General features: G+C 43.9%; 1 protein-coding gene and 1 long non-coding RNA gene across 6 annotated transcripts in view; one reads left to right on the top strand and one right to left on the bottom strand.

Annotated features, from left to right (window-relative positions):
* The window catches only part of BLVRA (biliverdin reductase A), a 43,969-nt gene extending 29,688 nt beyond the window's left edge, over positions 1-14,281 (top strand). For both annotated transcript variants that reach the window (XM_039462157.2, XM_074379777.1), the window contains exons 6-8: positions 6,521-6,628; positions 10,329-10,500; positions 13,829-14,281. In XM_039462157.2, the coding sequence (XP_039318091.1) occupies positions 6,521-6,628; positions 10,329-10,500; positions 13,829-14,084 (536 nt within the window). In that variant the 3' untranslated portion in view covers positions 14,085-14,281. The remainder of the gene's footprint in view (positions 1-6,520; positions 6,629-10,328; positions 10,501-13,828) is intronic.
* Positions 1-16,183, bottom strand: part of LOC141580130 (uncharacterized) — a 76,580-nt gene that overhangs the window by 54,998 nt on the left and 5,399 nt on the right. The window lies entirely within an intron of this gene.

Below are 16,183 nucleotides of genomic sequence, written 5' to 3'. Positions count from 1 at the left end.
TAAATAAATAACTTTAAATGCTGGTATAGAATTTAAAAGACAAAAACACAAAAATAACTATAAAACTATGTTAATGGATATACAGTATAAAAAGATTTAATTTGTAACATCAGTAACAAAATGGGGGGCCAGAGCTGTAAAGAAGTAGAATTGTATATGATTGATGTTAAGTTGTTAGCAGTTTAAACTAGATTGTGTGGTTGGGCACGGTGGCTCACACCTGTAATTTCAATACTTTGGGAGGCCGAGGCTGGTGGATCACCTGAGGTCAGGATTTTACGACCAGCCTGGGGAATATGGTGAAACCCCATCTCTACTAATAATACAAAAATTAGCCAGCATGGTGGTACATACCTGTAATCTCAGCTACTCCAGAGGCTGAGGCATGAGAATCACTTGAACTCGGGAGGTGGATGTTGCAGTGAGCCAAGATTGTGCCATTGCACTACAGCCTGGGTGACACGGTGAGACTCCCATCTCAAAAATTAAATAAATAAATAATAAAATAGATTGTGCCTGTAATCCCAGCACTTTGGGAAGCCAAGACAGGCGAATCAACTGAGGTCAAGAGTTCAAGACCAACGTGGCCAACATGGTGAAACCCCATCTCTACTAAAAATACAAAAATTAGCCAGGCATGGTGGCATGCGCCTAGAATTCCCAGCTACTGGGGAGGCTGAGGCAGGGGAATTGCTTGAACCCAGGAGGCAGAGGTTACAGTGAGGGAGGTCACACCACCGCACTCCAGCCTGGGCAACAAAGTTAGACTGCTCAAACAAAACAAAACGCTACAGAACTGACGAGATGTTATGAAAGCAGTACTAAGATAGAAGTATATACTTGTAAATGCTTACAGTAACATTTGGATTGAGTTTGCTCTTCTTTTCCTAGTTTCTTGAAATGTGAAGGACCTACATTTCAAATCAACATCCTAACTTTACATTTTAAGGAACTCGGAAAAGAAGAGCAAACGCAATCAAAATTAGCAGAAAGAAACAAGTAAAGATTAGAACATAAACAAAAGAGAAAGAGAAGAAAAGCAATAGAAAAAAAATCAACAAAGCCAAGAATTGTTTTTTTAAATCCATAAAATTGACAAAATTTTAGCAGATTAAGAAAAAAGAGTGAAGACTCAAACTAAAGTCAGAAGTGAAATAGGAGACATTACAACCGATTCTGCTGAAATGAAAAGGATTATGAGACTACAATGAACAGTTATAAAAGTGTTACACTCCAACAATGGGATAACCTAGAAAAGGATCAATTCCTAGTAGCACATAACCTACTAAGACTGAATCATGAAGAAATAAACATCTGAACAGACTTATAACTAGTAAGGAGATTGAATCAGTAATTAAATACCTCCCAATAAAGAAAAGCCTAAAACCAGATAGCTTCGCTGGAGAATTCAACCAAATGTTTGAGTCTCTTCAAAAAGTGGTCCCAGGAAAACAGGATGCAAAAGAATGAAGTTAGACATTTACCTTACACCTTCTAAAAAATTCACTCAAAGTGATTAAAGAACTAAATTTAACACCTAAAACTATAATATTTTTAGAAGAAAATGAGGGAAAGCATAATGACATTGGATTTGGCAATAACGTCTTACGTAGGACATCAAAAACACAGGCAAAAGCAGCAAAAACAAATGGACTAATCAAACTTAAAACCTTCTGTGCCTCAAAGGAAGCAATCATCAGTGAAAAGGCAGTCTATGGAATTGGTGAAGATATTTGCAAATCTTGTCTTTGATAAGAGATCAGTATGCAGAATGTCGACCGGGCGCGGTGGCTCAAGCCTGTAATCCCAGCACTTTGGGAGGCTGAGGCGGGTGGATCACGAGGTCAAGAGATTGAGACCATCCTGGTCAACATGGTGAAACCCCGTCTCTACTAAAAATACAAAAAAATCAGCTGGGCATGGTGGCGCGTGCCTGTAATCCCAGCTACTCAGGAGGCTGAGGCAGGAGAATTGCCTGAACCCAGGAGGCGAAGGTTGCGGTGAGCCGAGATCGCGCCATTGCACTCCAGTCTGGGTAACAAGAGTAAAACTCTGTCTCAAAAAAAAAAAAAAAAAAGTATGCAGAATGTCTAAAGAACTCTACAACTCAACAACAACAAACAAACCAAATAACCTGATTTTAAAATGGGCAAAGGACTTGAATAGACATTTTTCTGAAGAAGTTATACAGACAGCAAACAATCATATGAAAAGATGCTCAATACCAAGAATCCTCATAGAAATGCAAATCAAATTCACAGCCACCATCAGGAACCACCACCCTGATCAGTCAGCAGCCATCAACATGGAAGCAAGACCTTCTCCAGCAAAAAGATTATGACTTGCTGAAGAATCAGATGTTTGGGTTTTGGTTTAGGTTTTTTTAAGACAGTCTCACTCTGTCACCTAGGCTTGAATGCAGTGACACAATCTCAGTTCCCTGCAACCTCCACCTCCTGGGTTCAAATGATTATTGTGCCTCAGCCACCTGAGTAGCTGGGATTACAGGTGCACACCACCATGCCTGGCTAATTTTTGTATTTTTAGTGGAGATGGGGTTTCACCATGTTGGCCAGGCTGGTCTTGAACTCCTGGCCTCAAGTGATCCACCCACTTCAGCCTCCCAAAATGCTGAAATTATAGGTGCAGGCCACCGTGCCCGGCCCAATAATGTATTTTTAAATTAAGGTAAGTATGTTGTTTTCCTAAACATAGTGTTATCACATACTTAACAAACTACAATATAATATCAACATAACTTGTATATGCACCAAGAAATTAAAACATTTGTATGACTCCCTTTATTGCAATATTCACTTCATTGTGGTCTGGAATGAAACATGCAGGATCTCTGAGGTATGCGTGTAACCACATACAATCATCAACATCTAGAAACTGGGATGGGTACATTACAACAAGCTAATCCTCAGACCTCATTCAAATTTCACCAGTTGTCCCAATAACATTCTTGATGGGAAAATGACTGAGTTCAGAATCATGTATTATCTTTAGTGTGACATGTCATTTTTAGTGCCCTTCATTCTAGACAGTTCCTCAGTCTTTTCTTGACAATTATGAATATTACAGTTAGTTATTTTGTAAACTGTCCCTAAATTTGAGTATATCTGATGTTTCTTCAAGATTAGATTTGAGGTATGCATCTTTCATAGAAATATGATGGAAGCAGCCAGGCATGGTGACTCATGCCTGTAATTCTAACACTTTGGGAGGCCAAGGTGGGCGGATCACCTGAGGTCAGGAGTTCAAAATCAGCCTGGCCAACATGGTAAAACCCTGTTTCTACTAAAAACACCAAAAAAAATTAGTCAGGTGTGATGTGGGCAACTGTAATGCCAGGTACTTGGGAGGCTGAGGCACGACAATTGCTTGAACTTGAGAGGCGGTGGTTGCAGTGAGCCAAGATCATGCCACTATACTCCAGCCTGGGCAACAGAGTGAGACTCTGTCTCACAAAAAAAAAAAAAAAAAAAAGGAAACTATGCCGTTTTTCACATTGTGTTCTCTCAGGTAACATCCAATACCAGTTCATCTAATTACTAATGATATCACTTCATTAGGTGGTGTCTGACGGGCTTTTCCACTGAAAGTTAATTTTTTTTTTTTTTTTTTGAGATGGAGTTTCTCTCTGTTGCCAGGCTGCAGTGCAGTGGTGGGATCTCTGCTTACTGCAACCTCTGCTTCCTGAGTTCAAGGGATTCTTCTGCCTCAGCTTCCTGAGTAGCTGGGACTACAGGCGCGTGCCACCACGCCCAGCTAATTTTTGTATTTTTAGTAGAGATGGGGTTTCACCATGTTGGCCAGGATGGTCTCAATCTCTTGACCTCATGATCTGCCTGCCTCAGCCTCCCAAAGTATTGGGATTACAGGCCTGACCTACCACACCCAGCCTTTTTTCCCTTTGTAATCAGTGATTATTTTGTGAGGAGGTAGTTTATAACTAGTTAGATATCCATTCTCATCACACTTTCTGGTATTCATTTATTATTTTATATCAGTAGAAACTCATGGCTTTGTTTTTTTATTCAGTGGATTTTAATCCGTTATTTTGTTATGTTTCCATTATTCTTTGAATTCTTGCTTTCCGGCTAAAGTGGTTTAGGCTCATCTTGTACTTTCTCTGCCTCAGCCTTGCAATGAGTCAAATCAGCAACGGCTAATAATGTTTTTATGGGAAGATTTGGACACTGGGTATGCTTATGGCTTTGGGCTATCTCTCCAAGCCCTTTCAGTGAATAGACCTGGGAATATATAGATATATGGATGTTGGCCGGGCGCGGTGGCTCAAGCCTGTAATCCCAGCATTATGGGAGGCCGAGGCGGGTGGATCACGAGGTCAAGAGATCGAGACCATCCTGGTCAACATGGTGAAACCCCGTCTCTACTAAAAATACAAAAACTTAGCTGGGCATGGTGGCGTGTGCCTGTAATCCCAGCTACTCAGGAGGCTGAGGCAGGAGAATTGCCTGAACTCAGGAGGCGGAGGTTGCGGTGAGCCGAGATCGCGCCATTGCACTCCAGCCTGGGCAACAAGAGCGAAACTCCGTCTCAAAAAAAAAAAAAAAAGATATATGGATGTTTGTGTGTACTGTGGTTACCATGTGTGTTTAACACAATCAGGGATTGAGTAAATGACAGAAAAACACCAAAGACACAGTTGGAAGATACATAGGTTCTTTGGTAACCATGGATATGGAAACCCAGAGACTGTTACATAGTGCTGGGGAAAATACACCATGTTCCCCAGTTTTACGGGAAGGGTTAGCGAAACTACCTGCAAGGAGAAAGCCTTCTACTTATTGCAGAGCATTTTGTGCCATTTAGTTGTTGCAAAGCCATTTTGTGCCAGAAAGCTTCTACTTATCATGAGAAGTTCCCTTTGCCACATTCACGTCTTAGGGAGTGAGTGAGAAGGACCTCATCCTCCCATACACCTGACATTTCTGGAGACTCCTGCTACAGACATCTCTTTGCTCCTGAGGTGCAGGACAAGCCCAGAGCATTTGGCAGCATTTGCTGTGAAGCTGGGTTAGACAAAGGCTACTGTCTCAGCAGCATCTCCCAGCGGCCCAGATTTCTGTCTGTTTCAGTGAAACTGTAGATAGATCATAAACACTCTTTGCACTTAATCACAAAATAATTCTGGTGTTTTAGGAAGCTTGTGGCCTAGAAACGAAAAATTTTTATAGTGTAAAAAAATTGTTAACAGCTTTCTTTTATAATCCAAAATTTATTTTATTATTATTATTATTATTATTATTATTATTTGAAATGGGGGTCTCACTCTGTCTCTCAGGCTGGAGTGCAGTGGCATGATCTTGGCTTACTGCAACCTCCACCTCCCGGGTTCAAACCAAGTCTTGTCTCAAACTCCTGACCTCAGCCTCCCAAAGAGTTGGGATTGCAGGCATGTGCTACTGTACCTGGCCAGAATTCAAAATTTTAGTTATGAATATTAAGGCTTTCTCCTCCCTCCAAACTGGATTTTTTTTTTTTTCTCGGAGACAGGGTCTCACTCTGTCACCCAGGTTAGAGTGCAGTGGCATGATCTTGGCTTACTGAAACATCCACCTCCCAAGTTCAAGTGATCTTCCCAGCTCAGCCTCCCAAGTAGCTGGGACCACAGGTGCATGCCACCACACCTGACTAATTTTTTGTGTTTTTTGTAGAGACAAGATTTCGCCATGTTGCCCAGGCTGGTCTCAAACTCCTGAACTTAGGCGAGCCACTTGCCTTGGCTTTCCAAAGTGCTGGGATTATAGGCATGAGCCACCACACCTGGCCACGTTCTTACTCTGTTAGATTTTTACGCTGCACTGCCTCCTGCTGTCTATAATAGAAGCTAACTCTGTCCTGGCCCAAAGATGCATCCCTGATTTCATCTTCCCTTTGGGCATGGGTAGATACCATCTTGATTTCTTAAGATTTTCATTTCATTTCTCAGGTTTTCATTTCATTCATTTCTCTTTTTTTCTTTTTTTTTTTTTGTTTGTTTGTTTTTGAAATGGAGTCTCATTCTGTCGTCCAGGCTGGAGTGCAGAGATGCAATCTTGGCTCACTGCAATTTCCGCCTCCTGGGTTCTAACAATTCTCCTACCTCAGCTTCGCATGTAGCTGGGATTACAGGTGCCCACCACCACACCCAGCTAATTTTTGTATTTTTAATATTTTTTAGTAGAGATGGAGTTTCACCATGTTGGCCAGGCTAGTCTTGAACTCCTGACCTCAGGTGATCTGCCAGTGTTGGCCTCCTGAAGTGCTGGGATTACAGGTGTGAGCCACCATTCCTGGCCTTCATTTCATTCATTTCTGTTATAAGCTTAGAAGTGGCAGCCTCTTCAGCTGGGGTGGGTAACAGTGGTAGGGAGGCCATCCTGACCGTGTGCCCAGGGCAGTTATCAGTGCTGCATATCCTATGTTAGGGGAAGACAGAGTACACTCCAGGATACACACCTAGACACAACTGACAAGTGCCATTTTTATTCCATTTTTGTCGTTACAGGCAAAGTCTTGCACGAGGAGCATGTTGAACTCTTGATGGAGGAATTCGCATTTCTAAAAAAAGAAGTGGTGGGGAAAGACCTGCTGAAAGGGTCGCTCCTCTTCACAGGTCAGTGACAGGATCTTTCCTGGCTCTCTAGGGTGGGAACCTGTGTTCATTTCTGCTCAAGACTGTCTGACTCGGCCAATTTAATTTTCCCAGATGGGATTGAATTGCTTGGTGGGCCTTGGGTAAAAAGTATGTTAGAAATCGCAAGCGTATTTCTGCTTTGTCCCAATCTGTTAACTAGTTGAAGATCATTTTTCAACAGGAAGGTGTACATTAAAACTCTTTTAAAAGAAGATAGGTGCTTGGAGAGGAGAACATTTTTATACTTCCTTGCAAAGCAAATATAATAATGAAGAGCCCCCTTCTTCCTCTCACAAGTTACAAGGACATTCGCAGCAACCACAGTATTTTTTTTTTTTTTTTTTTTTTTAGCCAAAGTCTTACTCTATTGCCCAGGCTGGAGTGCAGTGGCACAATCATAGCTCACTGTAGCCTCAACCTCACAGGCTCAAGCAATCCTCCCACGCCAGCCTCCCAAGTAGCTGGAACCACAGGTGTATGCCACAATGCCCAGCTAATTTTAAAATTTTTGTAGACAGTGTCTCTATGTTGACCAAGCCAGTCTCAAACTCCTGGGCTCAAGTGATCCTCCTGGCTTGGCCTCCCAAAATGCTAGGATTATAGGCATGAGGTACCACACCCAGCTGACCACAGTATCTGATCTGCTGTATGTGTAGCTATTTACTTGATGTTGGTCACTGTGTGAGCAGCTCCATTAGCAATGGAAATGAGCATGCAGGAACCTCCTGCTCTTGTGGTCACTTCTGGATGGTCCCTTCTCTGGCTGTATCATTGGGCATCTGGGCCACCACTCCTGAGAGCTTTCATTACAGAAAGGAGACCCTGACATGGCCTGGAATTTTTGCATGGTAAAGCCTCTGATACACAGTAAAACCTCATTTCAAATCTGTCTTCATCCTTGAAAATGGTACTGTAATGAGGGTACAAACTATTAAGTTGTACAAGAAACTGTGCTAAGTATGCAATTTAAATTATCTTTTTTTTTTTTTTTTTTTTTTTTTTTTGAGGTGGAGTTTCGCTCTTGTTACCCAGGCTGGAGTGCAATGGCACGATCTCGGCTCACCGCAACCTCCACCTCCTGGGTTCAGGCAATTCTCCTGCCTCAGCCTCCTGAGTAGCTGGGATTACAGGCATGAGCCACCATGCCCAGCTAATTTTTTTGTATTTTTAGTAGAGACGGGGTTTCACCATGTTGACCAGCATGGTCTCGATCCCTTGACCTCGTGATCCACCCGCCTCGGCCTCCCAAAGTGCTGGGATTACAGGCTTGAGCCACCGCGCCCGGCCTCAATTTAAATTATCTTAATCCATATGAGAGTCCTATAAAGTGGTATTCACTACCCCCATTATACAGATAAACTGAAGCAGCTCAGAGACATAAGTGGCTTCACAGAGGTCACACAGCATTCATGAGACAGAGCCGGATTAGAGCTCAGCTCTCTAAGTGGATGGAACTGCTGTTGGTGGCTGCTTAGTACTCTCTCCAAAGAACTATGCTGGGCACAGTGACTCATGCCTATAATCCCAGCAGTATGGGAGGCTGAGGCGGGTGGATTTCCTGAGGTTGGGAGTTCAAGACCAGCCTGGCCAAGACGGTGAAACCCCATTTCTACTAAAAAAAAAAAAAAAAAAAAAAAAAAATATATATATATATATATATATACACACACACACAAAAATTAGTCAGGCGTAGTGGCACGCACGTGCAATCTCAGCTACTTGGGAGGCTAAGGCAGGAGAATCATTTGAACCTGGAAGGCAGAGGTTGCAGTGAGCCAAGATCGTGCCACTGCATAGTCTGGGTAACAGAGCAAGACTCTGTCTTAAAAACAAACAAACAGCCAGGCGCGGTGGCTCAAGCCTGTAATCCCAGCACTTTGGGAGGCAGAGGCGGGTGGATCACGAGGTCGAGAGATCGAGACCATCCTGGTCAACATGGTGAAACCCCGTCTCTACTAAAAATACAAAAAATTAGCTGCGCATGGTGGCACGTGCCTGTAATCCCAGCTACTCAGGAGGCTGAAGCAGGAGAATTGCCTGAACCCAGGAGGCGGAGGTTGCGGTGAGCCGAGATCGTGCCATTGCACTCCAGCCTGGGTAACGAGAGCGAAACTCTGTCTCAAAAAAACAAAACAAAACAAAACAAAACAAAACAAAACAAACAAACAAACAAAAAGAACTAGAGCAGAAGTAACCAGCCCTGGGAAGTCTTCCTGTTTTGTAAGTTTGTTACTTAGGTCCTAGTGATTTCAAACCATGCTGTCTATGAAACTTCTAATTTGTGTTTGGTTTTATATATAACTTACTGCTTTTTAAGAATATACTCATTGTTTTTAGTCATTTTTAAGTGAATATCAAGAGGCTCAGAAATGTTTATAATGTAACAGATATGAAGTATTTTAAACTTAGGTTATGTTTAAGATTTTGACTGGAGGCAGAGGGGAGCAGTATCTTGACCAAATGGATTTCTCACACCAATACTCTTTTTTTTAATTTCTATATATATTTTTTGAAATAGGGTGTCACTGTGTCACCCAGGCTGGAATGTTATGGTGCAGTTACGGCTCACTGCAGCCTCGAACTCCTCAGACCCAGATGATCTTTTCACCTCAGCCTCCCAAGTAGCTGGGGCTATAGGTGTGTACCACCACACCTACCTAATTTTGCTTGTGTATTTTGTAGAGATAGAGTCTTGCTATGTTGCCTAGGCTGGTCTTGAACTCCTGGACGCAAGTAATCTACCTGCCTTGGCCTCCCAGAGTGCTGGTATAGGCATGAGCTACCCATACCTGGCCTTTTTAGGCTCACTGCAACCTCCCCGCTCCCAGGCTCAAGTAATTCTCCTGCCTCAGCCTCCCAAGTAGCTGGGATTTCGGGCGCCTGTCACCATGGCTGGCTAATTTTTGTAATTTTTTTAGTAGAGATGGGTTTTTCCATGTTGGCCAGGCTGGTCTCGAACTCCTGACCTCAAGGGATCCACCTGTCTCGGCCTCCCAAAATGCAGGGACTACAGGCATTAGCCACTGTGCCTGGCTCCAATATTCTTTTTAGTGTACTTTTTTGTTCACAAGATTAGAAAGACTAAGAAAACATTTAACATTGTATCAGTTTTCTTGATACTGAAATAGCTCAAAGGTATTACCATTTTCTCTATAGCTATTATAATGCCTTCACACCCTATTGTCACTTACATACCAGGTAATTATAAGAATACAGACTTGCAGGGCTAAAATACCTTGATTCTTCTACTTTTACCAGACTACTTTAAGTCACTAATTTAAAAGGATAGATACATATGTATATGTAGATACATGCGCGTATGTATGTGTGTCTACATATGTATACATAGATGTATATATTAGAAGCCTGAAACTGTTTTATTATTCTGTTTGGCTGGATTGACTGTGGTTTCCAGCAGAATGTTTTACTAAAACTGAATCTAATAAACAGGAAAAGACAGAGATGGGTTTATAGTAGAGTTTAAATTCAGCCACCTGAGTTTTCATCAGTATCATTAATCATCTTGTCTACCTGCCACATAAGGCAGGTAGCACAAGGCCCCATTGTGCTGATCACTTGGCCACATCTTTTCATTCCACTGCCACCCCCGATCCTGGGTCCTGCTCTCCACCTGGCCTTCCTGCTTCCCAGTTCCCACAGCGTTTGTGATTTCCCACAGCTGGCCCGTTGGAAGAAGAGCGGTTTGGCTTCCCCGCATTCAGCGGCATCTCTCGCCTGACCTGGCTGGTCTCCCTCTTTGGGGAGCTTTCTCTTGTGTCTGCTACTTTGGAAGAGCGAAAGGAAGATCAGTATATGAAAATGACAGTATGCCTGGAGACAGAGAAGAAAAGGTAAGTCATGAGAAGCCATGATGAGGAGGCAATTTAAGACATCCTAGTGCATTTGCAGGTGTGATCTAAAGGGAGCCCCAAGGGGCTGGACCCTCAGTCTCAGCTCCAGAAGGGCTGTCTGCTTCTGCAGATGGAGTGCTGAGATCACACTTGTGTTGCCTCATCTCATCCTCTCAGCAACCCTGTGAGGTAAAGGAGACAAACGTAATCCCATCTGCCAGTCAGTAGACTGAGGCTTACAGAATGTAAGCAGGTTGCCTAAGTCACACAAGTCATTCATAGCAAATTTAGTAATAGAAATTATGTTAACTTGGCTGGGCATGGTGGCTCACACCTGTAATCCAACACTTTGGGAGGTTGAGGCTTGCGGATCACCTGAGATTGGTAGTTCGAGACCAGCCTGGCTAACATGGTGAAACCCCATCTCTACTAAAAATACAAAAATTAGCTGGATGTGGTGGTGCGCATCTATAGTCCCAGCTGCTTGACAGGCTAAGGCAGGAGAATTGCTTGAACCTGGGAGGCAGAGGTTGCAGTGAGCTGAGATCAGGCCACTGTATTACAGCCTGGGCAACAAAGCAAGACTCTGTCTCAAAAAAAAAAAAAAAAAAAAAAAAGTTAACTCTGTGATCTGAATTTTTTCCAGTGATTTCTTATGAAAATTTTCAGGCATATGGTGAAGTTGAAAGAATTTTTCAGTAAACATCATCTACCTACTCCCTAGACTCTGCCGTTAACACTGTACGTGTTCCCTACAGGACCACACATTCACCCCTTGGTGCAGCCAGAGTGCAAGGATCTGTGTCTCACCGTCATCATCACATAACACTGTCACACTGTCCCCCATATATTCTGACTTACTTCTCATACCAAGTCCTTTTTAACAAAAGCATATTCATAATTTTCCTCCCAAAGCACCTGGGCTCTGTAAACTATTTAGAACGGTAAAGGTTTTAGAGTGTTTCCTGATGGCTTTCCAGGGAGGTGGGTCTCCTAAAAGAAGCAGACATTGGGCTTGGCGTGGTGGCTCACACCTGTAATCCCAGCACTTTGGGAGGTGAGGTGGGTGGATCACCCTGAGTGAGGCTGCAATGAGCCAAGATCATGCCACTACACTCCAGCCTGGGCGACAGCATGAGACTCTGTCTCAAAAAAAAAAAAAAAAGAAGAAGACGACATTGGGTATTTTAAAAAGAGAAAAGAATTTGAGTGCCTGAATGAAGCCTGATCTAGTCCATTTTGAGGAGTTTCTTCTTTGTTAGGAAAAGGCAGAGGCCTGACAGATAAAGGCAAAGCACATAGAACTCAGCAGGACTGCCTGTGGTGCACCGACAGTGGTTGCCCAGGCTCCGGTGTGGCCACGTGAGTGTTAGGATTGCAGCCATGGTCAGACCTGTCCACAGACAGTTGCAGTCCTCTGTAATCAGAGGTGGGGTGATGTAGATACTGTAGGGTGCTGTGGGAACACAGGGAATGGGACCCTGGACAGGTCAGCTCATGCTTCTGGAAGGAAGCAGTGCCTTGTTTGGTCTGAAGTTGAGTAGGAGTCAACGAGGAAAGATGTGGGAGAGGCAAAGGCTGACTCTCTTTTTTTTTCTGAATGAGACAGAGTCTCACTGTGTCACCCAGGCTGGAGTATAGTGGCGCAGTCTCAGCTTACTATAACCTCTGCCTCCCAGGTTCAAGTGATTCTCCTGCCTTAGCCTCCCAAGTAGCTGGGACTAAGGCACCCACCACCATGCCTGGCTAATTTTTGTATCGTTAGTAGAGATGAGATTTCGACATGTTGGCCAGGCTGGTCTCGAACTCTTAACCTCAAGTGATCTGTTCGCCTTGGCCTCCCAAAGTGCTGGTATTATACACGTGAGCCACCGCACCCAGCCCTGACTCTCATTTTTGCACAGGAGAGGCAAGCATCAGATGAGGGGTTGGGACAGAGGGCAGCTACCATATAATAATAACTTCTTAAAATCATGGTACTTTCCATGTCACAAATTGCATTTTTTTAAAATAATTATCTATCTATTTATTTATTTATTTATTTTGAGACCAGGTTAGGAGACTGGCTGATTTTCATATTTTTGGGTGAGATGGGTTTTTGTCATGTTGTCTAGGCTGGTCTTGAACTCCTGGGCTCAAATGATCCACCCATATCAGACTCCATACCTGGCCACAAATTGCATTTTTTTGTCTCACAATGTCACCACATATAGGTAAAGCTATATACTTATTACCATTACTTATTTTTACTAGTGAGGAAATTGAGGTACAAGAAAGATCTTGACATTCTATATTCCCTTAAATCCCAAGATTTCATATTATTTAAAAGGACATGAGAGGCCGGGCATGATGGCTCACACCTGTAATCCTAGCCCTTTGGGAGGCTAAGGAGTTGGATCACCCAAGGTCAAGAGTTTGAGACCAACCTGGCCAACGCAGTGAAACCCCATCTCTACTAAAAATACAAAAATTAACCAGGCGTGGCGGCAGGCACCTGTAATCCCAGCTATTCAGGAGGTTGAGGCTGGAGAATTGCTTGAACCCAGAGGCATAGGTTGCAGTGAGCAGAGACTGCACCACTGCACTCCAGCCTGGGCAGCAAAAGTGAAACTGTCTCAAAAAACAAAAGAAAAAAAAAGACATGAGACATTTTCTTAGGTGGATTAGACTATGTAGAAATACCTCATTTATTTTTATTCAGTGTCAAAGTAGAGAATAAGTTGCCCTAAAATTAATCTTTGTTACCATATCCCAGAACATTTGCCAGACTGTACTATGAACTTTTAAAACTAGTCTCAGAAGGCTGGGTGTGGTGGGTTACACCTTTAATCCCAGCACTTTGGGAGGCCAGGAGGGGGTGGGTCACCTGAGGTCAGGAGTTCAAGACTAGCTTGGCCAACATGGCAAAACCCCATCTCTACTAAAAATATATTTTTTTAAATAGCTGGGTGTGTGGTGTGTACCTGTAGTCCCAGCTACTTGGGAGGCTGAGGCAGGAAAATTGCTTGAACCTGGAAGGCAGAGGTTGCAATGGGTGGAGACTGCACCACTGCTCTCCGGCCTGGGTGACAGAGCAAGGCTCCATCCCAGGAAAAAAAAAAAAAAGTCACTGAATGAATTTCCCTGCCTGATGGCAAAATTAAATAAAAGCCTGTTTGGCCGTGAAGTTGACAAAGTCACCCACAGCCTCTGGGAGGCTGGTGCCCGCAAGGAGGATGGGTGCCTGACCAGGACCTGTTACCAGGCAGTCGTGTGCCAGCAAGTACCCACTTGGCGCTCTTGTGTCATCTCTACCATGACATGATTCTTTTGTCTTTTGTCTTTGCAGTCCACTGACATGGATTGAAGAAAAAGGGCCTGGTCTAAAACGAAACAGATATTTAAGCTTCCATTTCAAGTCTGGGTCCCTGGAGAATGTGCCAAATGTAGGAATAAATAAGAACATATTTCTGAAAGATCAAAATATATTTGTCCAGAAACTCTTGGGCCAGTTCTCTGAGAAGGAACTGGCTGCTGAAAAGAAACGCATCCTGCACTGCCTGGGGCTTGCGGAAGAAATCCGGAAATACTGTTCAAGGAAGTGAGAGCGGGCAATGCCACACTTCCAAGATGGCACCAGAGTCTGGTTCTTCTCAAGAGTTGATCATCATCTCTATTCTTACAATTAAACGTGGTGGAAACAGGAATCTTATTGTTATGAGCTGTGTTTGGGGGATATTTGGGGTTACGGGTTATGCAGTGGGGACAAGGCGAGAATGAACATTGGTTGAGCTGAACTAAATGCTTTGTGTCTGATTTCACTTACTCCTCCTGACAGCCCTATGAGATGTGCACTAGCAGTCCTCTTTTTTTTTTTTTTTTTTTTTTTTTTTTTTTTTTGAGACCAAGTCTCACTCTATCACCCAGGCTGGAGTGCAGTGGCACAATCTCAGTTCACTACAGCCTCCACCTCCCGGGTTCAAGCGATTCTCCTGCCTTAGCCTCCCGAGGAGCTGGGACTACAGGCAAACCATGCCTGGCTAATTTTTGTATTTTTAGTAGAGATGAGGTTTCAGCACATTGACCAGGCAAGTCTCGAACTCTCAACTTCATGTAATCCACCCACCTCGGCCTTCCAGAGTTCTAGGATTACAGGCGTGAGCTACCACGCCTGGCCCCAGGTCTTTTCTCATTGTATACTAGAAAATGTTGTTTGAACAGAACCCTCTGAAATGATGGAGCACTGCCCTTGCGCTCTCGCATTCTCAGCTGCCCTCTCTTCCCCGGGGGCTGCTACTGCTGCTGGAGCACTCGAGGGTCATGTGCCACTACAGCGTTTCCTAAACACTCCTGCCTCTGAAGGTGGCACCCCAGCCCCAGGAACAATTCTTTGAGAGTGTCACAGAGGAAAGAATCCACATGTATTCCTCAGCAATCTGTCCCTCTGTCCAATTTGAAGGGGGAAAAAGCCCTTAATCCCAATGTACTCATGCTCGTAAAATCTCCAGGAGGGCCTTGTGTCTCCAAGCAAGAGTGACCAGAGTGGGGCCCTTTGCCCCTCAGCCCCTCTCCCTGTGGCAGGAGTCACCTGCCTGTCGGGTGAAGCTGGGAGAGGGCCTAAGAACATGACACCCAGCCACACTTTCCTCTGACCCCACATCCTTAGGATGCACCTGAGCTGGTCCACATGGCAGGTGACCGAGGCAGGCTCTTCCTCTGCAAGTAGGTGGCCTGAAGTTGTGATGAAGAATTGAGTTACCCTAAGGCAGGGCAGTTACCCTAAGACAGAGCTAAAGACAGAGTTACCCTAAGACAGAGCCTAGGACAGGGTTACCCTAAGACAGTTACCCTAAGACAGAGTTACCCTAAGACAGAGCCTAAGACAGAGTTACCCTAAGACAGCCTAAGACAGAGTTACCCTAAGACAGAGACTAGGACAGAGTTACCCTAAGACAGAGCCTAGGACAGAGTTACCCTAAGACAGCCTAAGACAGAGTTAACCTAAGACAGAGTTACCCGAAGACAGAGTTACCCTAAGACAGCCTAAGACAGAGTTACCCTAAGACAGAGCCTAGGACAGAGTTACACTAAGACAGTTACCCTAAGACAGAGTTACCCTAAGAGAGTTACCCTAAGACAGAGTTACCCTAAGACAGAGCCTAGGATAGAGTTACCCTAAGACAGCCTAAGACAGAGTTAACCTAAGACAGAGTTACCCTAAGACAGAGTTACCCTAAGAGAGTTACCCTAAGACAGAGCCTAGGACAGAGTTACCCTAAGACAGAGCCTAAGACAGAGTTACCCTAAGACAGAGTTACCCTAAGACAGAGTTACCTAAGACAGAGTTACGCTAAGACAGAGTTACCCTAAGACAGAGCCTAGGACAGAGTTACCCTAAGACAGTTATCCTAAGCAGAGTTACCCTAAGACAGAGGCTAAGACAGAGTTACCCTACGACAGAGTTACCCTAAGACAGAGTTACCTAAGACAGAGTTAACCTAAGACAGAGTTACCCTACGACAGAGTTACCCTAAGACAGAGTTACCTAAGACAGAGTTATCCTAAGACAGAGTTACCCTAAGACAGAGCCTAGGACAGAGTTACCCTAAGACAGCCTAAGACAGAGTTACCCTAAGACAGTTACCCTAAGACAGAGTTACCCTAAGACAGAGTTACCCTAAGACAGAGTTACGTAAGACAGAGT

Source organism: Saimiri boliviensis, chromosome 10 (assembly GCF_048565385.1).
Source record: "Saimiri boliviensis isolate mSaiBol1 chromosome 10, mSaiBol1.pri, whole genome shotgun sequence".
Taxonomy (NCBI): domain Eukaryota; kingdom Metazoa; phylum Chordata; class Mammalia; order Primates; family Cebidae; genus Saimiri; species Saimiri boliviensis.
The sequence above is the reverse complement of the archived record's forward strand: the minus strand, read 5'-3'. Positions and strand labels throughout refer to the sequence as shown.